This window comes from Macrotis lagotis, chromosome 1 (assembly GCF_037893015.1).
Source record: "Macrotis lagotis isolate mMagLag1 chromosome 1, bilby.v1.9.chrom.fasta, whole genome shotgun sequence".
Lineage (NCBI taxonomy): Eukaryota > Metazoa > Chordata > Mammalia > Peramelemorphia > Peramelidae > Macrotis > Macrotis lagotis.
In genome coordinates this window covers 751,275,485-751,300,379 of record NC_133658.1, presented here as the reverse complement: position 1 = coordinate 751,300,379, position 24,895 = coordinate 751,275,485, and the positions used below count along the sequence as shown (strand labels likewise).

Sequence of the window (24,895 nt, the reverse complement as noted above, 5' to 3'; positions counted from 1 at the left end):
TTTTAAATGCTTACATGCATAAATTATACAAAGAGGAAAATCAACAAATGAAACATATACTAAATAAATTAGAGAAAAAACAAATTAAAAACCCATCAATTAAATACTGAATTAGAAATTCAAAAAATTAAAGGAGAAATTAATAAAATCAAAAGTAAGAAAACTATTGAATCAATAAATAAAACCAAGAACTGCTTTTACAAAAAAAACAATAAAATTGACAAGCCTCTGGTTAATTTGACTAAAAGAAATAAATAAAATCAAACTGCTAGTATCAGAAATGAAAAAAAGATGAATTCACTACCAAAAGTGAAGAAATTAAAGTAACAATTCAAAATTATTTGCCCAACTCTATGCCAGTAAATTTGATGATCTAAGTGAAATGGATGAATGTTTACAAAAATAAATTGCCCAGGTTAAATAAAGAGAAAATTAAATACCTAAATAATCCTATCTCAGAAAAAGAAATTCAACAAGTCATTATTAAATTCCCTAAGAAAAAAATCTACAGGGGCAGATGGATTCATAAGTTAATTCTATCAAACATTTAAGGAGGGGGTGGCTAGGTAGTGCAGTGGATAGAGAACCGGCCCTGCAGTCAGGAGAACCTGAGTTCAAATCCAGACTCAGACACTTCATGATCAACTAGCTCTGTGACCTTGAGCAAGCCACTTAACCCCATTGCCTTGCAAAAGCCAAAGCGCGCGCGGGGGGGGGGGGGGGGGGGGGGGGGGGGGGGGCGACGGACCATTTGAGGAACAATTGCTTCCAATTCTATATAAACTCTATGGAAAAATTTGTGAAGATGGAACTCTGCCTAACTTTTATGAGACCAATATGGTGCTGATACCTAAACCAGGTAAAGAGTCAAAACCGAGAAAGAAATTATAGACCTATCTGCCAATGAACATAGATGCAAAAATCTTACCAAAAACAACTTCATCAAGTTATCACTAGGATAATATACTATGACCAAGTAAGATTTATCCCAGGAATGCAGGGTTGGTTCAATATTAGGAAAACTATAAATATGATTAATTATATCAATAACATACCTATCAGAAATCATATTATTATATCAATAGATGCTGAAAAAGCCTTTGATAAAATACAACACCCATTCCTACTAAAAACACTGAAGAGCATAGAAATAAATGGACTGTTCCTTAGAACAATAAGCAGTATCTATCTGAAACCATCAACAAGCATTATATGCAATGGGGATAGGTTAGAGGCATTCCCAATAAGATCAGGGGTGAAACAAGGATGCCCATTATCACCACTACTATTCAATATTCTATTAGAAAATGTTAGCTTCAGCAATAAGAGAAGAAAATGAAATTGAAGGAATTAGAATTGGGAAGAGACAAAACTCTCACTCTTTGTAGATGACATGATGGTATACCTAGAGAATCCCCAAAAAAAACATCTAAAAAACTACTAGAAATAATTAATAACTAGCAAAATAGGAGGATATAAAATAAACCCTCATTAATCTCAACATTTCTGTATATGACTAGGAAGGTACAGCAGAAAGAGCTAGAAAGAGAAATGAAAACAATTACAAAATACTTCTCACACAAATAAAATCAGATATAATAACTGGGGAAATATCAATTGTTCATGGATAGACTGAGTAAATACAATAAAAATGACAATTCTACCTAAATAAACTACCTATTTAGTGCCCAACCAATCAAAATTCCAAAATAATTATTTTAATGAGTAATAAAAAAATTGTAAGTAAATTCCTATGGAGAAATAAAGTCAAGAATTTCCAGGGATTTAATGAAAAAAGTGCAAAGGAAGGTGGCTTAGCCTTATCAGATCTAAAATTATATTATAAAGCATCAGTCATCAAAACTGTCTGGTATTGACTAAGAGATAGAGTGGTGGATCAGTGGAATAGCCTAGGTGCAAAAGAGATAGCAGGAAATGATTATGGTAATCTGCTGTTTGATAAACCCAAAGAGACCAGCTATTGGAATAAAAAGTCTCTCTTTGATAAAAACTGTTGGGAAAATTGGAATTCAGTATGGAAGAAACTTGGATTAGATCAACACCTCCCACCCTATACCAAGGTAAGATCAAAATGGATACAGGATTTAGGCACAAAAAACAATATTAAAAGCAAACTAGAAGATCAAGTAGTTTACCTGTCAGATCTATGGAAAGGGAAGCAGTTTATGACCAAGGAAGACATGGAGAACACCATTAAAAACAAACAAGATAATTTTGATTACATTAAATTAAAAAGCTTTTGCGCAAACAAAACCACTGTAACCAAGATCAAAAGAAATGTAGCAAATCGGGAAACAATTTTTACAACTAGTATTTCTGAAAAAAGGGACTTATTTCTAAAATATGTAAAGCTATGAGTCAAATTTACAAAAAAAAAGCCATTCCCCAATTGACAAATGATCAAAGGATGTGCAGAGGCAATTTACAGATGAGAAAATCAAAGTGATCCATAGTCATATGCAAAACTGCTCTAAATTATTACTTATTAGAGAAATGAAAATTAAGCCATCTCTGAGGTACCACCTCATACCTCTCAGACTGGCCAAGATGACCAGAAAGGACAATGATCAATGTTGGAAGGGATGTGGGAAATCTGGGACACTAAAGCATTGTTGGTGGAGCTGTGAATTGATATAACCTTTCTGGAGAGCAATTTGGAATTCTGCCCAAAGGGCAACCAAAATGTACATACCCTTTGATCCAGCAATACCACTACTGGGTCTATACCCTGAAGAGATGATGAAAAAGGGCAAAAAACATCACATGCACAAAAATATTCATAGCATCTCTGTTTGTGGTGGCTAAGAATTGGAAATTGAGTGAATGTCCATCAACTCGGGAATGACTGAACAAATTGTGGTATATGTATGTTATGGAACACTATTGTCCTATTAGAAATCAGGAGGGATGGGAATTCAGAGAAGCCTGGAAGGATCTGCTGAGCAAGATGAGCAGAACCAGAAGAACATTGTACACCATAACAGAACATGGATTTGATGATCAATCTTAATGGACTTGCTCATTCCATCAGTGCAACAATCAGGGACAATTTTGAGGTATCTGTGATGGAGAATAACATATGAATCCAGAGAAAGAATTATGGAGTTTGAACAAAAACCAAAGACTATTATCTTTAATTTAAAAAAAAAACCATTATCTTATGTAATTTTGCTATCTCTTATATTGTATTTTTTATTTTTTTTCCTTAAGGATATGATATCTCTCTCAACATGTTCAACTCAGATCAATGAACAGCATGAAAACAACATAAAGACCAACAGACTACTTTCGGTGAGGGGGGTGGGGAAAGGGAAGTGAGATAGGGGAAAAATTGTAAAATACAAAAATTAATTAATAATTATTTTTAAAAATCGCAAAAATAATTACATTGTGAGATGATCAACTATAATAGACTTGGCTATCCTCAACAGTACAATAATTGAAGACAATTCTTAAGGACTTGTGATAGAAAATACCATTCACATTCAAGGAAAGAATAAAGTCTGAAGGTTGATCAAAGCACACTATTTTTTCATTATGCTTTACAGTTTTCCCCTCTCTCATTGTTTTATTTTCTTTTTCTCTGATTCTTCTTTCACAGTATAACTAATTTAGAAATATTAACATATTTGCATGTAATAAATTTATGATTTTCATGTGAAAAAAAAGAAAAAGATTGAGTGACCTTTGCTATGTGTTCTTAAGTCTTCTAAAGCAGAGAAAACTTTTTTCCAGGACAGAAGTTCTTAATCTAAAGTTACTGGGACTCTGGCTGCAAGGCATTAATCCTCTCTCTCTCTAGAATGGGATGATAAAGGACAGAAGATGAATAGCACTTAGGTTATGAGAATTACCACTAATTAATAATTTTTAATTAATTTCATTCATTTATTAATTGATAAATGGGTCTTATAACAAAAAGTTGGGGAAAATTTCTGACATATTAGATGTACAGTCATCAAAGTCAAAAAATGAGCAATATAAAACATATACATATACATCTATGTAAATATATACATATATAGATGTGTTTGTGTGTGCACAAAAGTAAAAGAATATAATTGCCAATATTTATGTCAGTTTAAGGTTTTCAAAACACACTATAAATGTCACCCTCTCATCAACCTTGGGAAATTAGTGCTATTAGTATACTCATTTTATAAATGAGGAGAGGCACAAAGAGTGACTTTTGTAGAGGCCCCGTGCTAATAAATGAATTCCGTTAGACTTGAGGTCTAACAATTTATTCATTTTGCCAATACTAAATAGCTTAGCTATCCAAAGAAATTTATTTTTTACAAGGTAATGATTTGATAAAAGAAATGTTTCTGTTTCCCAAGCTACCTCATATAATTAGACAACTGGTATTGAATAATGTCATCATTTCCAAATATCTTTCAAAACTCAGAGTGTATTCTAATGTAACATCACACTGTTAAACATTTCTATGCAGAATCTACCCAAACCTAAACAGATAACCAGTCTGACTCTTTTTCTCTCTCTCTCCTGAACTGCAATTACATATCACCAACAACCTGCTGAACATTTCAAACCAGAAATCCTGGAGGAGTCTAAACAGAAATCCCATTGTGGTTAATCTGAAACCTGTTCCTCTTCCAAACTATCCTATTTCTCTTGCAGGCACAACAATGATCACCAACACTCGCCCCAATCCAATCAATTGCCAAGGCTTTTCATTTGAATCTTCGTATCTCTTGCCATTGCTGTCTTTTCTCCACATATATGCCAACCTAGTTCAAGTTCTTATCATTCATCAGATGGACTATATTTGTACCTGACTATCCCTAATCTTACTTGGGGTTGTCCTGGCACAAATCTTGGAGGGTTATGTCATTTCCTAGGTCAGCTAATTTTACAGATGAGGAATGGAGGCCAGGGTCAATGCAGCGAGTGTCTGAGGCTGACTCCAGAGCCAACAAGATCAACTGTGCCACCAAGCTGACCATGGACTAACTCCTCAAGTCGTTACTCTATACAATTTCTATAAACAAGCAATGAACAAGCAATTATTAAGTGTCTACTGTGCCAGGTACTCCACTAGGCAATGATGACACACAAAGTAAAGAGAGTCCCAAACCTTGAGGAAATAACACAACTTACAAAGGTGAGGCAAGGTAATTTCAAGTTAGAGGGAACTACTAATACTTCACAGAGCATTCAGGGCAGAGTGAGCAGTATGCCATAGTGTGAATGAGAAAAAGCAGACAGTCTGGGTAGAGATCATATTATATATTATAGATGAAGGATAGAACTATGTACAGTAAGGTTGGATGGGAAACTAAGTTATGTAATGCATTAACTGCCAAGCAGAGGCACTGGCATTTAATCTTAGAAATATTCGAAAGTATTCAGCTTCCTGAGAAGGGAGTAATATAATGGATGTGTTTTGGGAAAATCACTTTGGAAGCTAGATGGATGAACTGGAGAGAAGAGAAATGAGCATGGAAACCAATTTTAAGGTTATTATATTTTAAGTGAGAGCCAATCAGGATCTTAGCTAGGGTGCTGGTCTATTTGAGGAGAAAAAAAGGGTCTATAAGAAAAATATTGTGGAGGTAAAATGACAAAATTGGGCAAATTCTGAGATATATGGAGTAAGAAATGATGAGTTAACTATGTCAAAGTACCTGTGAGCCTGAATTTCTAGAAACATGAGGGTCCCTGGGAAAAAAAATAGTGAATTTTGGAAGAGCAGAAAGTTTGTAGTAAAAGAGAAGATGTTCAAAGTATGTTGAGTTTGAGATATCTATGGGACATAGCACTCAAAATGTCCAAGTCAGCTGCTATGTACCTCAAGTTGAAGGGAGAGACAAGAACAGGCTATGTGTACTATATACATACATATGTATGTATGCATATGTATGTATATGTACATATATATTCACATATGAAATTCTATGAATGGCAAGCACAGTGATGAAAATTAAACACTAAGATCTGATGGGGTCATTAAAACAGTGTAGAGAGGAAAAAGAGGGCTCAAGACACAATAATGAAATACATCTATGATGAGGGGCATAACAAGATGATCCACCAAAGGAGGGAGCAGATGAATAAATGGAAAATGAAGAGAGCAGCATCACAAAAACCCACATAGTATCCAGGGGGAAAAGGTGTTCAGGCATGTCAAATGCTTTAAAAAAAAAAAAAAGGAAGAGAAAAGACTAGTAGATATGGTAACTAAACAATCCTTAGATTAGGAGAAAAAGTTAACTCAGAAAGTTTGTATCTTTGTGAATATTGTGTGTGTGTGTGTGTGTGTGTGTGTGTGTGTATGTGTGTGTGTTTCTGTGTTTCTCTGTATATAGAGGAAAGATAAGTGAGGGACAGGAAAGGATGGTCAATAGAGAGAGAGAAGAAAGAAAAGATGAGAGATGTTCTCAAGGGTGTACATAGGTTTCAAAATTAGGACTGTTAAAACACATGTGATCATTCACTCCCCTGTCAGAATGTTCCAATGGCTCCTTTTGCTTTTCAGATCATATAAAAATCTCTGACATTTAATGCCCTTTACAACCTGTCTCCAACTTACATTTCCAGACATATATATACATATATATATATATATATGTGTGTGTGTGTATATACACACACACACACACACACACACACACACACACACGCTAGAAAAACTGACCTTGTTTCTATTCTTCATCTCTCATATTTTTGCATGTACCCCACAGCTAGAAGGTGCTCTTTCCTCAATGCTCCTCTTAGAATCTCCTTTCCTTGAAAGCTTAGCTCAAGTATCTCCTTCATCATGCGGCCTTTCTGATTGCTCATATCTAAAAAGTGTAACTTTAATGTATGTACTTATTTTGTATAGCACCAACCTCACAGAGCTCTTGGACGTAGAACATTTTACAAATCTGTTAAGTCCTCCAAAAATGGCATCTATCAGTAATAACATTTACCTGATGTCTCCTTCTATATGCAAGGAAGGCAGGGGCTGTTTAATGTATCTCAGAATTCCCAAAACACAGCACAAAGGTTTGTACAACAGATATTCAATGAATGTTGATTAATTCATACTATGTATTGAAGCTATCAATAAATGATGAGTACTATTATTTCCTTTAAGAAACTCTGCTTTTACTGTATTCATAACTAGGACTGACTTGATTTTTCTGATGTTGTACTTAACAAAATATTTTAACTATATCTCAAATAAACCAGAATACATAGACAATGTATTCCTATACATCTTGTAATAGGCAATACAACCCAATTCTATGCAAAGTATCTATGCAAAGTAATTCCTCACCTTGGGTACTTTAAGAAGCATAAATCAAGGTGCAGCTAAGTGATGCAGTGAATAGAGCACCAGTCCTGAAGTCAAGAAGACCTGAGCTCCAATTCAGCCTCAGATACTTAATAATTACCAGTTGTGTAACTTTGGGCAAGTAACTTAGCTGTACTGCCTTAACAAAAAAACAAAAACAAAAAAAAGGAGCATGAATCATGTGACCCTAACAACATAAGTTATATCTGAGAATAACAGAATAACAGACCTTTACTGCCCTTAGACTTTTACTAATATGTCATACGACATAAACTACTTATATAAAGGAACTGAGTATATAGTCTTCTACCCCACTGGGGTTTTTCCAATTTTTTTTTTAACAATTTTTATTTAAAGTTTTGAGTTCCAAACTCTATCCTTCACTACCTATCTTTCTGCTCCCCTCCCTGAGATAATAAGTAATCAGATATAGGATATACATGAATAATGATGAAAAACGATTCTATATTAGTAATTTTATACAAGAAGACTCAAATAAAAGAAAAAGATGAAAAAAAGTTAAAATAGTATGCTTCAGTGTGTATTCAATTGGTAGCAGATCTTTCTCTGGAGATAGAAAATATGCTTTCTCATTAGTCCTTTGTGATTTTCTTAGATCACTGTATTGCTGAGAATAACTAGGTCATTCACAATTTTTCATCAAACAAAATAGCTGTGCATCAGTTCATGTAAGTCTTTTCAAGATTTTCTGCAATCCACCTGCCCATGATTTCTTATAGCAAAATAATATTCTATTACACTCAAATACTAAATTTGTTTAACCATTCCCCAACTGATACCTTTGATTTCCAATTATTAGCCACTATAAAAAGAGCTGTCATAAATATTTTTTGTAGAAAGAGGTCTTTTCTCTTTTTGAATCTTTGGAGTATAGATCAAGCAGTGTTATTCCTGATCAAAGGATGTACACAGTGTTATAGCCCTTTGACCAAAGTTCCAAATTGTTCTCAAGAATGGTTGGATCACTTCACAACTCCACCAACAGTGAAGTTTTGCCACATCCCCTCTAACCTCCATTTTGTCATATTTGGCCACTCTGATAGGTCCAAGGTAGTACCTCAGAGATGTTTTTAAGTTACATTTTTCTGATCAATAAAGAATTTCTTTTTCATATTTCTTTTTTCATAGCATTGGTTTCTTTGTCAAAAAATTGCCTGTTCGAGGCAGAGCCAAGATGGTGGAGTGAAGGCAGAAAATCCTTGGAGCTCTCCCCCATACTATTTCAAATGGCTATAAATAAGTGCTCTAACCAAATTGTAGAGTGGCAGAACCCACAAGAAGACTGAATCAAAAAATTTGTCAGACAATTTGGAAGATTCACAGAAAAGATCTGTTATACCAGAATTAGAAAGGGCTGTAGCACAGCCTGGAACAAACTAGCTCTAGTCATCTAGAAACAGATCAAGGGGCGTTTGGGTCCAGGCAGCAGTGGTGGTATCTAGACCTCTAAACCCAGGGATCACAAAGGAAACTTGGAAGGTCAGCGGGAAAGCACTGTCCCACCAGAATGAGTGTGGAGTCCAGTGCAGTGCAGTGCAGGCCTCAGTGCAAGCCTAGCCCTGAGAATCAGGAGCAGGTTTGGAGAATCAATCAGCAGTTGCTTCCAGAGAGCTCCGTCCAGTCACGCAAAAGGGATTGGGGAGATTACAGGGGTCTCTTTGCTATCTATGAGGCAGGACTCTGATACTCAAATCTAGGTCACAAACTGGGGGCACACACTGTCAGAGTAGAGCAGGGATCATGCTCACAGTTCCAGAGCAGAGGGGAGTACTTGTGAGCATCCCCAGACTAAAGCACAGTCCGGGAGTCTCTCAAAAGACCTTAAAGGAATTGCGATCCCTTGTGACTATCCCTGAAAATAGGTGCAAAACTCCTCCAAAGCTTGGGAAAATGTGTCCTCCACTGTGGAAGCAGAGCCCCAACTTAACAAAGAGCTAAAATCGAAGTATAGACTGAGGAAATGAGCAAACCATGGAAGAAAAAAAAATCTAACCACAATTACTTTGGTCCTATGGAGGATCAAAGTACACTCTCAGAAGATGACAAAGTCAAAGCTTCTGTAGTCAAAGTCCCCAAGCAAAGAAGGAATTGGTTTCAGGTTATAGAAGAGCTCAAAACAGATTTTGGAAGTCAAGTAAGTAAGGCAGAGGAAAAATTAGGAAGAGCAATGCATAAAATCATGAAAACCAAGTCAGCAGCTTGATGAAAGAGATACAAAAATTACTGAAAAAAATAAGAACTTATTGGGCAGAACCAAGATGGTGACAGAACAAGAACACCCTCATAATATTTCAAAAATCTTAAAATTATGACTCTAAATTTTCAAGAGTCAGAACCCACAGAAATATCCAGTGAGGCAATTCTCCAGACCAAAGTAACCTGGAAAATAGTGCAAAGTCTCCATTCCATGGGGTTGGAGGGACAGCCTGCCAGAGTAAAGAAACTTCAGCCTCCGGGAGTCAGCCCGAGGGCGCCTGGGCGGCTCATGGCAGAGGGGGCAGTTTCCTGACCTACACCCCAGGGAGTACTGGGCACAAATTGGAGAATCAGTGGAGAATCAGCACTGTGAAGCCCAGTCCTCAGGGTACTCAGCAAGGAGCCCTGGAACAATCTGGGCAGCAGCCCAGATCCAGGAAAGGGAAGCAGGCAGAGGCAGCCAACAGGAGCCCCCAGGAAACTGAGCCTTGTGTGCTCAGACCACCAAAGGTAGGGAAGTGGAGAGAGACTTCTGGGGTCTGTCCTCTGTACCTGGAACAGGACTCTGGGGCTCTGATCACATTCAGATCCTAATTGCAGTCTAGGGCCTCCATAGAACAGGACCCCCCCCCAACCTCAGCCCTGAGTCAAGAGTGGTAAGTTTATGGTCATTCATAGACCAGGAGGGAAGAGCTTCACAAACTGAGATCCTTGTGGGGGGTGGGGGTGGTGACCCAATACTCAAAAACTCAGGAAGCATCCCAAAACCAAGCACAGGCTGAAGAAATGAGTAAACAGAGAAAAAAGAGGAACACCATAGAGAAATGCATTGTCTATGATCCCATGAAGGATAAAAATACTCAATCTGAAGATGAGGAAGTACAAACTCCTGCATCTAAAGACTCCAAGAAAAATGGAAATTGGGCCCAGGCTATGCCAGAGCTCAAAAAAAGATTTTGAAACTCAAGTAAGGGAGACAGAAGAAAAATTGGGAAAAGAGATGAGATGCAGGAAAAACATGAAAAAGAAGTCAGCAGCTTGGTCAACGAGTCCCCCCACCCACAAAAAAAAAAAAAATACTGAAGAAAATAACATGTTAAAAACCAGCCTAGGTCAAATGGATAAAATAGTTCAAAGAGTTATTGAGTAGAAGAATGCTTTAAAGAGAAACATTAGCCAAATAGAGAGATAAGAAAGCTCTCTGAGGAAAACACATCCTTCAGATGTAGAATGGAGCTAAAGGAAGCTGATGACTTCATGAGAAATCAAGACCTAATACTTCAACACCAAAGAATGAAAAATTAGAAGAAAATGTGAAACATCTTATTGAAAAAAACAACTGATATGGAAAACAGAATCAGGAAAGATTAATTTTAAAATTCCTGGGATACCTGAAAGTCATGATCAGGAAAAGAGCCTTGACATCATTTTTAAAGAATTCCCACAGGAACACTGCCCAGATTTCCTAGAGGCAGAGGGTAAAATAGAAATTGAAAAAGAATCCACTGATCTCCCCCAGAAAGGAAGCAAAAAAAAACAGGAATATTATAGCCAAGTTCCAGAACTCCCAAGTCAAAGAGAAAATATTAAAAGCAGCCAGGAAGACATAATTCAAATATGCAGTCAGGATCACACAGGACTTAGCAGCAACTACATTAAGGGTTCATAGGGCTTGGAATATAATATTCTGAAAGGCAAAAGAGCTTGTATTGTACACGAGAATCAACCACTCAGCAAAACTGAACATCCTCTTCCAAGAGAAAAGATGAACTTTCATTGAAACAGAGGAATCTCAAATGTTCCTGTTGAAACTTCCAGAGCTGAACAGAAATTTTGATCTTCAAGTAGAGGACTCAGGTGAAGTATAGAGAGAGTAGATGAGAAGGGTAAATGAGGGACTTAAAGAGGATGAACTGCATGTACTCCTGCACAGAAATATGATTCTGATAATACTCATATAAACCTTCTCATTTAATAGAACAGGTAGAAGGAGCTTTTATAGATGCGGGCACAAAAGAGAGCTGAATTTGAAGATATAATATATTGTAAGAATGGACTCAATGGCTAAAAGGGAAATGTACTGGGAGTAAGAGAAAGGAGAAGTAGAATAGCTAAGACCTCTCATATAAGATACTGCATGTAGCTTTTGCAATGGTCTGGAAGGGGGAAAGGTGAGGGGGAATGAGGGAACCTTTATTCTCACTTGAAATGGTTCAGAGAGGAAATGGCATATACACTCAAAAGTATATAGACATCTAGAAGAAAAAGGAGAGAAAGGGGACGGGGGAAGTGAGGGGGATATGGGTGATAAAAGAAAGGGTAGTTCATGAGAATGGATAGTCAGATATAACACATTTTCTTTTTTACTTTTTGCAAGGTGGTGGGATTGGGTGGCCTGTCTGGGACCACAGGGTCAGGTGGTTGCTGGGTCTTTGGGGTGGGATGTAGGTTTGGGGCTTCTTTGCCCCAGGGCCTGTGCTCTGTCCACTGCACCACTGAGCTGCCCCCACAGCACATTTTTGAAGAGGGATATATTGAAAGGAGACAGAGGGGCGGCTAGGTGGCACAGTGGATAGAGCACTGGCCCTGGAGTCAGGAGTACCTGAGTTCAAATCCAGCCTCAGACACTTAATAATTGCCTAGCTATGTGGCCTTGGGCAAGCCACTTAACCCCATTTGCCTTGCAAAAAACCCTAAAAAAGAAAAAAAAAAGAAAAGATAAAAGAAAGGAGACAGAAAATATAATAGATGGTAGTGGGAGGGAATTACAATCAGCAACAACTGGGGAAAAATGTGAAAGCAACTTCTAGGGTTGATTTATGATAAAGAATGTGACCCACCAGAGTTGATTGTATCAGAACATAGACTAAAACATATTTTTTTTTCCTCTTTCACTTTACTTCTTATGAGGTTTTATATTTTCGTGGGGGAGGGATATAATGTTTACTCTTACACAAGAGTATTTTAGTAATGTGTAAATAAGTCAAAGAAAATAAAAATAAATATTTTTTAATTCTTTAAATTAGTCTTTATTTATATGAAAAATGTTTAATTCTTCTGTTCACATAGATCCTGGATTTGTCTTGTATTTTTGTTGGAATTTCTCTATCTCTTGCAGGACTTTGTTGGTACAAAATAGAAATACAGATGACTTTTGTGGGTTTATTTTGTATCCTGCAACTCTACTAAAGATGTGAACAATTTCAAGTAGATTTTTAGTTGATTCTGTAAGATTTTCTAACTATAACATTTTATCACCTGCAAAGAATGACAGCTTGTTTTCTCACCACCTATTCTAATGCCTTGAATTTCTTTTTCTTTTCTTATTGTTACAGTAAACACTGCTAAGACAATTCTGAATAATAGAGGTGATAATGGACATCCTTGTTTCACTCCTAATTGTACTGAGGTTTCTAGCTCATCCCTATTTCAGATAATGCTTGCTGATAGTTTTAGAGAAATAGTAACTATCATTTTAAACTTGGCTCCATTTATTTCTATGTTCCCTAGTATTTTTAATAGAAATGGGTACATATTATCAATGGCTTTTTCTGAATCTACTAAGATAATAATATTATTTCTGTTGCTTTTGTTACTGATATAGTCAATTACACCAACAGTTTTTCCAATACAGAACCAATCCTGCATTCCTGGTAAAAATTCCACCTGGACATAGTATATAATCCTTATGATATACTGCTATAATTTCTTTGCTAGGAATTTATTTAAAAATTTTAAAAAATATTTGTTAGAGAAATTGGTCTACAATTTTCTTTTTCATTTTGGTTCTTCCTGGTTTCTCTACATCACTCTGAAAACAGACTATGCTTACTGTTATGTAGGGAAAAAAATAGACTAAGACTATTGGTATCACTACAAATGAAAGTACAATTACCTAAAAGGAAAAGATAGGTTGTTTTCATAAATAATATCAATTTACAATAAGGAATAACAAAGATCAAAAGAAACTTTTAAGCAACATGAAAGAAAGCTCTTAAAAGAAATTCGATCCACAAAACCCAGAAAGAGAAGCTGGGAGAAGAACACCTAGCAAGAAGTCCTGTCTCAGGGGACCATAGGTAAACCAGGAGACAAAAGCAGAGGGTCTGCTCAGGGACAGCAGCTGAGACAGAGGGCCAGCCTCAGCCATAGACACTTTGGTTAGGGGCAGGTACCGGATCCAACTTTAGGTGCAGAGTCTTTGGATAAGGGAGAAGAGCTACAGGAGGGTGAGTTCTAGCAGAGAGTTTCAGAGCACATCTGGAGAACAAGCTGGGCCGAGACCTAAACCATACTTTTAGTGGAGCCCTTTGTCCAGAACAAGCAACAAACAACCTTCCACCCCCTCAGGTTAAGGCATGGTCAACAGAGTTCATTCAAGGGAAAGAGATTAACTCCCTCCCCCAGGGCACAGCCCAGTGTTCAAGTTCAACACAGACCCTGCTGCTGAGGGACCCAAACACTCAAGAGAAGGCAAACAGTAACCCCAACTGGTGGGCCCTTGGAATTACTAAGCCACCTGAACAAAGTCTCTGGAATCTTCAAAAGAAAACAGCTGAGAGCCAGCCCCCACCCATAAACACACACACACACACACACACACACACACACACACACGATACTAGAAAGATGAAGAAAGGCCAGAGTAAGGGGGCCCATGGAGAAATACTTAGAAACAAATTCTAACCCAGAGAGATCTAGCACTGCTGAGGAGAATACAAATTGGTCTCCAGTCCAGAAAGACTTCATTTAAGAAATCAGGAAGTAGTTTAAAAATCAATTGGAAAAAAGCAGGAAAGAAACTCAAGATAAAATTAACACCTTGCAAGAGAAAATTAATGTATCACAACAAGAAAACAAATCCTTGGAAAATACAATTGGACAAATACAAAATGAGAATAATTCTATCACTTCTTCAAACTGGGCAAATGCAAAAAAGAAAATGACTCTCAAAACTACACTTGGGCAAATGGAAAACTTCAAAAATAGAATTGACCAACTAGAAAAGGAGATGCAAAAGATGAAGAAAAACCTCTAAAAAGAAGAATGGAATTGGTGGAAACTATTGACTTCATGACACAACAAGATTGTGTTAAACAAAACCAAAAGATGGGGGGAAAAAATAGAATAAAATGAAAAATACCTCATCAGCAAAACCACTGACTTCAAGAAGAGATCAAGAAGGGAGAACCTGAGAATTATAGGCCTTACTGAAAACATGGAAGAAAAAAAAAATCTGGACTTACTATGACAGGATTTAATGATGGAAAACTGCCCTGATATCATAGAACCAAAGGGCAAAATAGTTACTGAAAGAATATCAATCCCCTCCAGAAAGAGATCCTAAAATGAAAATACAAAGGAATGTTGTGGCCAAATTCCAGAACTATTAAGATAAAAGCAAAAATCCTGCAAGCAGCAAGAAAGAAAAAAGTTAAATACCAAGGAGCCAAAGTAAGGAATACACAGAACCTGGCCACAACAACATTAAGAGATCGAAGGGCCTGGAATAAGATATTCTGAAGAGCAAGGGAGCTTGGAAAGCAGCCAAGAATCCACTACCTGGCAAAGTTGAGCTTTCTCTTCCGGGGAAACAATGGACATTTAATGAAATGGAAAATTTCCAATATTTCATAATGAAAAGACCAGAGCTAAATAGAAAAATCTGGACATCAAACAAGAGGCTCAAGAGACACATGAAAAGGTTAAAAAAAAAATTAGGGTAAAGGAAAAAAACTGCTATCCAATAAGATAAAACTAGTTATATACCCACTTGGGAGAAAGAGTCTCATAACTATTGAGAATTGTAACTTTATTAGAGAGAATATACTTAGCCAGAAGTGATAGACACTAATAAGTTTTCTGTGACTCAGAATTTTAAAAAATACCTCCTTAAAAAGGGGGACAGTAAGTAGATGGAGGATGGAAGAGAATGAATTGTGTAAATCTCATTACATCAAGAGTTACAAAAGATTTATTGTAATTGAGGGGAAGAAGAGAGGAGATGAGAACCACCTGAATCTTCACTTCATCAGACTGGGTTTAAAGTTAACTGAGACACACTGAGTTAAGAAACTTATCTTAATTTTCAAGCATTAAAAGGGGGAAAGGGGGGGATGGGGAGGGAGAAAACGGGGAACTACAAGATGGAAGGGAAGAAAGGGAAAAGGGAAAGGGTAAAGAAAGGGAAAAGGGTTGATAAAAGAGGGCAAACACAGTGAAGATGGAGGTACTCAGAAACAAAATACTGGGGAATACAAATAAAGGGAAAAAAGGGGAAAAAATACAAACAGAACAAAAATAGCATGGAGGGCAATAAAGAGTTGGTAATTATAACTTTGAATGTGAATGGGATGAACTCTCCCTTAAAACATAAGAGTGAGGGGAGGCTAGGTGGCGCAGTGGATAAAGCACCGGCCCTGGAGTCAGGAGTACCTGGGTTCAAATCCGGTCTCAGACACTTAATAATTACCTAGCTGTGTGGACTTGGGAAAGCCACTTAACCCCATTTGCCTTACAAAAAAAAAAAAAAATATATATATATATATATATATTGCAACAGCTGAAGTGAAAAAAAAAGCAGGGATAACAATCCTTAGACAAAGCAGTTGCAAAAATAGATATTATTAAAAGAAAAAAGGAAGGAAACTATATCCTCCTAAAAGGTACTATAGATAATAAAGTAATTTCAATACTAAATATGTATGCATCCAGTGGTACAGCATCCAAATTCTTAGAGGAGAAATTGAAAGAGTTACAGGAAGACATAGACAGCAAAACTCTACTAATGGGAGATGTCAACCTCTTGCTCTCAGATTTAGATAAAATGAATCATAAAATAAACAAGAAGGAAGTTAAGGAGGAGGTAAATAGATTGTTAGAAAACCTAGGTATGATAAACCTATAAAGGAAATTTAATGGGGATAGAAAGGAATATACTTTTTTTTTTCCTGCAGTACATGGCACTTATACAAAAGTTGACCATGTACTAGGGCATAAAAACCTAATGATCAAAAGCAGAAAATAAGAAATAGTGAATACATCTTTCTCAGATCATAGTGCAACAAAAATCATATGTAAAATTGGGTCAGGGAGATATAGACCTAAAACTAATTGGAAACTAAATAACCTCATTTTAAAAAATGAGTGAATCAAACAACAATTTATAGAAAGAATTGATTATTCTACCCTAGATAGTGACAATAATAAAACAAGATACCAAAACCTATGGGAAACACTAAAGGTGGCTGTCAGGGGATATATTATATCTTTAAATGCTTACAGGAATAAATAAGAAAAAAGAAGAAATCAATGAACTAAATATGCAACTAAAAAAATTAGAGAAAGAACAAATTAAAACTCCCAATTAAATACCAAATTAGAAATTCCAAAAGTTGAATAATTTAATAAAATCAAAAGCAAGCAAACTATTGCATTAGTAAATAAAACCAAGAGCTGGTTTTAAGAAAAAAACAATAAAATTGATAAAACTCTGGTCAATTTGGATTTAAAAAAAAAAAAGAAAGAAGAAAGCAAAATTGTTACAATCATAAATGAAAAAAGACAACTCACCACCAATAAAGAGGAAAGTGAAATAATAATTTGGAATTATTTTGCTCAATTCTATGCCAATAAATTTGATAATCTAAATGAAATGGATGATTACTTACAAAAATATAAGTTGCCCAGGTTAAATGAAGAGGAAATTAAATGCCTAAATAACACCCTATCTCAGAAAAAGAAATTCAACAAGCCATTATTAAACTCCCTAAAAAAAAAAATCTCCAGTGCCAGATAGATTCACAAGTGAATTCTATCAAAAATTTAAGGAACAATTGGTTCCAATTCTATATAAACTGTTTGGAAAAATACATGAAGAAAGAACTCTGCATAACTCTTTCTATGACACCAATATGGTGCTGATACCTAAACCAGGAAGAATTGAAACAGAGAAAGAAAATTATAGACCTATCTCCCTGATGAATATAGATGCAGAAATCTTAAATAAAATCTTAGTAAAATGATTACAACAAGTTATCATTCGGATAATACATTATGATCAAGTAAAATTTATCCCAGGAATGCAGGGTTGGTTCAATATTAGCAAAACTGTTAATATAATTAATTATATCAATAACATACCTATCACAAATCATATGATCATATCATTAGATGCTGAAAAAAGATTTTGACAAAATACAACACCCATTCCTACTAAAAACACTAGAGAGAGTGTAGGAATAAATGGATTACATCTCAGAATAATAAGCAATATCTATCTGAAATCATCAACAAGAATTATAAGCAATGGGGATAGGCTAGAGGCAATCCCAATAAGATCAGGGGTGAACCAAGGATGCCCATTATCACCACTATTATTCAATATTCTATTAGAAATGCTAGCTTCAGGGGCAGCTAGGTGGTGCAGTGGACAGAGCACAGGCCCTGGAGTCAGGAGTACCTGGGTTCAAATCCGGTCTCAGACACTTAATAATTACCTAGCTGTGTGGCCTTGGGAAAGCCACTTAACCCCATCTGCCTTGCAAAAAAAACCTAACCAAAAAAAAAAAGAAAAGAAAAGAAATAGAGTGGTGGATCAGTGGAAGAGACTAGGTGCAAAAGAGATAGCAGGAAATGATTATGGTAATCTGCTGCTTGATAAACCCAAAGAGACCAGTTATTGGAATAAAAACTCTCTCTTTTATAAAAACTGTTGGGAAAATTGGAAGTTACTGTGTAAGAAACTTAGATTAGACCAACACCTCCCACCCTATACCAAGATAAGATCAAAATGGGTACAGGTTTTAGACACACAAAAAACAATATTATAGGCAAACCAGAAGATCAAGGAGTAGTTTACCTGTCAGATCTATGGAAAGGGAAACAGTTTATAACCAAGGAAGAGATGGAGAACACCATTAAAAACAAACTAGATAATTTTGATTACATTCAATTAAAAAGCTTTTGCATAGATAAAACCACTGTAACCAAGATCAAAAGAAATGTATTAAACTGGGAAACAATTTTTGAAACTAGTACTTCTGACAAAGGACTCATTTGTAAAATATACAGAAAATTGAATCAAATTTTCAAAAAAAGGAAGCCATTTCTCAATCGACAAATGGTCAAAGGATATGCAAAGGCAATTTACAGATGAGGAAATCAAAGCAATCCACAGTCATATGAAAAATTGCTTCAAATCATTACTTATGAAAAATTGCAAATTAAAGTATCTCTGAGGTACCACCTCACACCTCTCGGATTGGCCAATATGACCAGAATGGAAAAGGATCAATGTTGGAAGGGATGTGGGAAATCTGAGACACTAATACATTGTTGGTGGACCTGTGAACTCATACAACCTTTCTGAAAAGTAATTTTGAATTATGCCCAAAGGGCAACCAAAATGCACATACCCTTTGATCCAGCAATACCACTACTGGGTCTGTACCCTAAAGAGATGAGGAAAAAGGGTAAAAACATCACTTCTACAAATATACTCATAGCAGCCCTGTTTGTGGTGGCAAAGAATTAGAAATTAAGTGAATGTCCTTCAATTGGTGAATGGCTTAACAAACTATGGTATATGTATGTCACATAACATTATTGCTCTATTAGAAACCAAGAGGGATGGTAATTCAGGGAAGCCTAGAGGGATTTGCATAAACTGATGCTGAGCAAGGTGAGCAAAACCAGAAGAACACTGTATCCCCTAAAAGCAACATGGGGGTTAAGATAAACTTTGATGTACTTGCTCATTCCATCAGTACAATAACCAGCGACAATTTTGGACTATCTGCAATGGAGATTACCATCTGTATCCAGAGAAAGAATTGTGGAGTTTGAACAAAGACCAAACACTATTACCTTCAAATTAGGAAAAAGAAAATGTTATCCTACTATGTAATTTTTGCTATCTCATACTTTATTTTTCTTCCCTAAGGATATGACTTCTCTCTCATCATATTCAACTGAGATCAATGTATACCATGGAAACAAGGTAAAGACTAACAGAATGTCTTCTGTGGGGGATGGGGGGAGGGAAGCAAGAATGGGGGAAAAATTGCAAAACTCAAAATAAATAAAATCTTTCTTAAAAAAGGAGAAAACACTCATAGCAAATACACTGAATATACTGCAGAAACATTTTAAAAAACAAAAAATCAAATTAGTTTTCAATTCTTCAATGCAAAAATCATTGAAATCACAGAAGGTTCCTATAAGCTCAAATATTTAATACTTTTTAATCTTCAAATAATTATTTTTCTCTGGATATTGAGGGGATTCCCATCAATTGGCAAATGGCTGAACAAATTACAGTATATGAATATTATGGAATACTATTTTTCTGTAGGAAATCAGGAGTGGTGGGACTTCAGAGAAGCATGCAAAGACTTGCATGACCTGATACTGAGTGAACTAAGTACAAACAAGACATCATTGTATACATTAAGTACAACATTGAAACGATGAGCTATGTTGACTGCAACTCTCTCAACAGATCAGTGATCAAGGGCAATTCTAAGAGACTTGTTAAGGAAAATGCCATCCACATCCAAAGAAAAAACTAGATTCTCAATTCAGATTAAAGCATTCTATGTTCATTTTTTTTTAATTTCTTTTATGTTTTTCTTTTCTTTCTCATGGTTTGTTCTTCCCTTAGTACTAATTCCTCTTTTACAACATGACTAATATGGAATTATATTAAAGACTATTGTACATATACAACTTTTATCAGATTGTTCAACACTATGGGGAGGTAATTGGAAAAATTAAATAAAATTTCAATTAAAAAAGAATGATTATTCTCTTAAAAAACAAAACTAAGTTAAACATAACAATTTTTCTGACAAGAAAAGAAGATCTAAGAAGTGTTTAGAGCAATTCTTGAATGCCTAAATTTATAAATACAGACAAAGTTGCTGAACAAAACTATGATGCTCTATCATAAAACAACCGTTCATCCCACTATTTCTGACAATTTAAGACCAGTTGCTCCACCTGTCTGCCTCCAAATGGAATGTCTTTTTTTTCAGGAATACAAATAATTTAAGAGATAAAATAAACAACTTTAGAATCTGCAAAATAAATAAAAATTCCTTGTCATAAAATAGCCTTTAAAACAGTCAAATTTAAAATGCTTTCTTGAACCCTGTAATGAAGAAATATTCACTTTTTCTTGAAATAAAGTTATTTTCAAGAATTCTAAACAGATAAACTGTAGATTTTGCTTGCTTCAATGGATATTGGAAAATGAGTCTTGTAATGCCAAACACAGAAATTAACAAGGACTATTTTCAGGCAACTACCACAGTTGTGAATGCTGCTTGTGGCAACAGAGGAAATTATGTGTACCTGAATTGTTCTTATTACTTGGATACCTATATAATCAATCATTTCCTTCTGACTTCTATCCCCTGGCTAGGGCCCTTCTGACATGTGAAATAGTACTTCTGAAATGGTTCCCAGAAAGAGGTGTGATAAACAAAAGACAATTTACTATTACTTCAAATACCCATTAGTCCAAAAAAAAAAAATAAGCATTCCCAAGGGTTTCTGGCATGCCCTTCACTTGCTCTAGTCCCACAGCCTTTTCTCTCAAAAAAGGGGAAGAAATCAAAGCTAACAACTATGAAATGTTAGCATGCCTCCATTACTGGATCAACTGAAGGAATCATGACTGGAAATCATGAGCCCTGAATGCCCCAGAGTATTGGCATATCCTTTTATTTTGATAGCTTCAGGCAGAATTTCCACAGCAGTACCACTATACAGTTATAAACATTTCCTTTACAATCTTTTAATTCTCTAAAAACATCATCAATACCTGATACTCAGATTCTCTATATCTTTAATCATTAGTATTCCACTTAATACATGATGCCTAAGGGCTCCCAGTCTAAATACAATCTGAAAGTATTAGAATCCTTTTGCTTATTCAAAAAATAAACTAATGGAAAAAACAGTGCTTCCAAGTTAAGCCATACTATTCTAAAATCTTAGCTCCGCATAGAAGACACATTTCAAACTCACCTGTATGCTGCCAAACTCTACATTCTCATAATGGAAATGTGCACATTCTGCCATTTTTGGAAAGTGACCTTTAGTAAAGGGCAACCTAAAACACATAAAAAGAAATGAGTTAGAAATAAGTTTCTGGACAGTTACAGACTAGTGAATTTAATAAGAAAATTATACAGTTCTTGAGAACCTGCACATGCAACGGTACACACACACACACACACACACACACACACACACACAAAAACCCCTGGGTGATTCACTGAAACAAAAATAGTCAATTTCAGCACAATGGGCAAACAAACAAAAATACAAAGTCAATGCTTCACAGGAAATCATAATTTTAATAAAATTAATAAAACTCATTTGTGAACACCCAGTTATAAAAAACAACAAAATAAAATCTTAATTTTACCTGTGAATGTTGTCACATCCCATAAGTCCAGGATTGGTGGATCTAAGAGTGCAGAATGAAAATTTAATCCTTCAACTTTTCAATTCCTGAAGGTGAGACCTAACTATTGATATAGATATATTCTATATGCAAGCAAAAGGTTCAAGACCAGAGATTATTATATTTAAAGCCTATATAATCAACTACAAATACTATATGCACATAGTTGATAAAGGTTTCTTGCTTCTCCAAGAAAAAGATATATAACAATCTAATTATTCAATCCTACCATGAAGAGTTAACCTTTCTAACAATATCAAACAATGAATAGAGGTGACCAAAATATAAAGCTTCCTTCTTTTAGATGGAGAGCCAATGCTACATAATGTTGCAGAATTAGCATAAATGTTTGTAACTGGCATGTCTTTTTGATTCAACAACCTGCATCTAAAGACCAACTTTCACTCAGTTGTACTAAAATAATCCCTGTAAAAAATGATTAAAAGCAATGAATCAAATGAAAAATTTTAGGCAGTTAAAAGTTAATCTGCAAAAAGTGACTCAGAAAAATTTTGCTTACTTTTTCACGTGTTTAACTTTCATACTTGCTGTACTGCCACATGTCTTAAGTGATTCTCCAGGAATATCTGGGACATCTGCTCCTCTTGCCTAAAAAGTGAAAGAAAAGAACAAGTTTTATAAATATTTTAATAGTAAAATAACTGAAAACAGCAACAAGGGGTTATTTCAATAGTTGCCAGACTGCATTGCAGAAACATAAAGTAGGGAAGAAATATTGGCTATGCCCATGAAGAATGAAGAAAGCACTCAGCTAAGCTGCTCTGAGTTTTCAGGTCGCTCAAACCAAGTTTAAATTTGTACTTGATCAATATGAGTCTTGTACAAGTACCAAGGAAGAAGTTTCCACGGCAGTACTAACTTCCATGAGCCTAAGTGAATCAGATGGGTACTCTCTTCCACTACCTGGCACAACTTATCAGAGTATAAACTTCAGCATTACCTTAACATCTTAAGAGAACACTAGAATGGGACTTTAGGAAAGGTTACAAGGTAACATGCCTAAATAATTTCATTGGAGATAATGAGAAAGAATGGGTCAATATATATGGTATAATTACAGTTTATATTACTAAGTCCTTATATAAGAGGGACTATATTAAAAAGTAAAGCTTTTTTAAAAATGAGACAGCTTCTGTTTTCAGGGAGTCTATTTTTTCATGGGTGGGGAGAGAACAATGGTCAAGGAAAAGCATTTTGATCTTGGGAATGATGGAAATGGTGACAAGTATTAGGGGTTGTTAAGGGTCCCCTACACTTGTCTTTCTGAGTTGCCATACTTTTCAGACACGGGACCCAGAACATGCAGGAGGCCCTGAATGCATCAAGGATGAATCTCCATCTGAACTGATAAATTGTTGTTATATCCCAAGCTATATTCTGTAGTTGTCCTTGGAGGCAAGAAAAGCACCAGCTGGTCTATGTCAGGCTGTGATCAGATTATCAATTTAGGAATATCAATTTGATATTTATGTAGTTGGGGGTCCTTTGCAGATAAGCTGACCCTTTTATTTTCATAGTCTAGCAGTTGTCAAGGTAAAGAATGAGGCCATCCCCTTGCTCTTTCCCGTGGAGAGTGGTCTTGTCTCTTTTCCCACCTTTGCTGCACCATTCCCCCTCCCATGTCACATCCCTTTGATATCCCCTCCTCCCTTTGTCCATATTTATAAAAGTATAAACTTCTAAAGATTATGAACCCTTTGGGTTTCATAAGCATGTTCATTTCTCATAAAATGCCTGATTTTCGTCTAAGTCTTGTGGTGTGATTGCCTGTTGACACTAGCCACATGGAACAAGATCTTTCCAGCAATGATCAAAATGAGTTAATTACAATGTCTAGAATTAAAGTGGCATGGGGAGAGGGCAAATAGGAGGTAGGGGGAAAGAGGGGGCTATGCAGTGAAAAGGAAAACATTAAGATGACTTCAGGTAGAATGAATGGATGGGATGGGAAGGATGATCTAGTCTCAGACTATCTAGGGTACAGTAAAGTGAGCCCCATATCACTCCCGCACAAAAGAAAACAGCTCATCTCAAGGGTTGGATTTATCAATATAGTAAATTAATTACCCTCAGAGACCAAGAGTATAGTTTTTAGAGGCTTATTCCTGAAGATTCATTCCAAATGGAGAGGACTGGACAGGGAAAGGCAGATGTCAAGATGATCTGGATGAAGAGTCATCTTTTTAAAAATTATTCTTGTGTGAACAAACTAGTTCCTATAAAAAGCACTACTTCCTATAAAATCACTTTCTAAATAATTTACAATAAGGGATTAGGATTAGAGGATTTAGAGCCTAAAAGGAATTTCAAAAATCATGCAGGAAAAATTCAGTTTACAGGCAGCAAGTAACATTTATTAAATAAATGTGCCAGCAACTGTGTTAAATGCTGAGAAGGAAAAGGAAGGAAAAATTCACCCTCAAAGCACTCACAATGCTTAAACAACTATACCAAACAAGATAGATACAGGATAAATTTAGGGGAATGTATAAGGAAAGGCAGTAAGATTAAGGAGGATTCCTTAAGACTTAATGCAGAATGTCAAACCTAAGCTGGGAATGGAAAACAGCCATGGAAGCCAGAAGTCAGAGCTAAGGAAGGAGAATTCCAGGAATGGGAAATAGTAAGTGAAAACACTTGTAGCTGGGAGATGTGTCTTACCAAATGAACAACCAGGAGGTCAGTATCAGTAGATTACAGTAGACTGTGTGAAGAGGAGCAAGATATAAGAATAATAGAAAGGTATGCGTATGCCAGGTTATGAAGGAAGGGTTTTAAGCTTTGGAGTATTTTAAATTTGATCCTGGAGGTAACAGAAGTTAATGGAGGTTACTGTGTATACGAAGGGAGGGAATGAG

The 24,895-nt window shown here is 35.8% G+C and overlaps 1 protein-coding gene across 15 annotated transcripts in view; it reads right to left on the bottom strand.

The window, feature by feature from the left end:
• ARHGAP32 (Rho GTPase activating protein 32) overlaps positions 1–24,895 on the bottom strand; it is a 380,058-nt gene that overhangs the window by 197,958 nt on the left and 157,205 nt on the right. For 14 of the 15 annotated variants that reach the window (XM_074216323.1, XM_074216331.1, XM_074216324.1 and 11 more), the window contains 3 exons: positions 22,537–22,625; positions 21,978–22,019; positions 21,575–21,659 (listed from right to left, as the gene is read on the bottom strand). In XM_074216323.1, coding sequence (XP_074072424.1) covers positions 21,575–21,659; positions 21,978–22,019; positions 22,537–22,625 — 216 coding nt within the window. The remainder of the gene's footprint in view (positions 1–21,574; positions 21,660–21,977; positions 22,020–22,536; positions 22,626–24,895) is intronic. The other variant, XM_074216320.1, reaches the window with a different exon arrangement.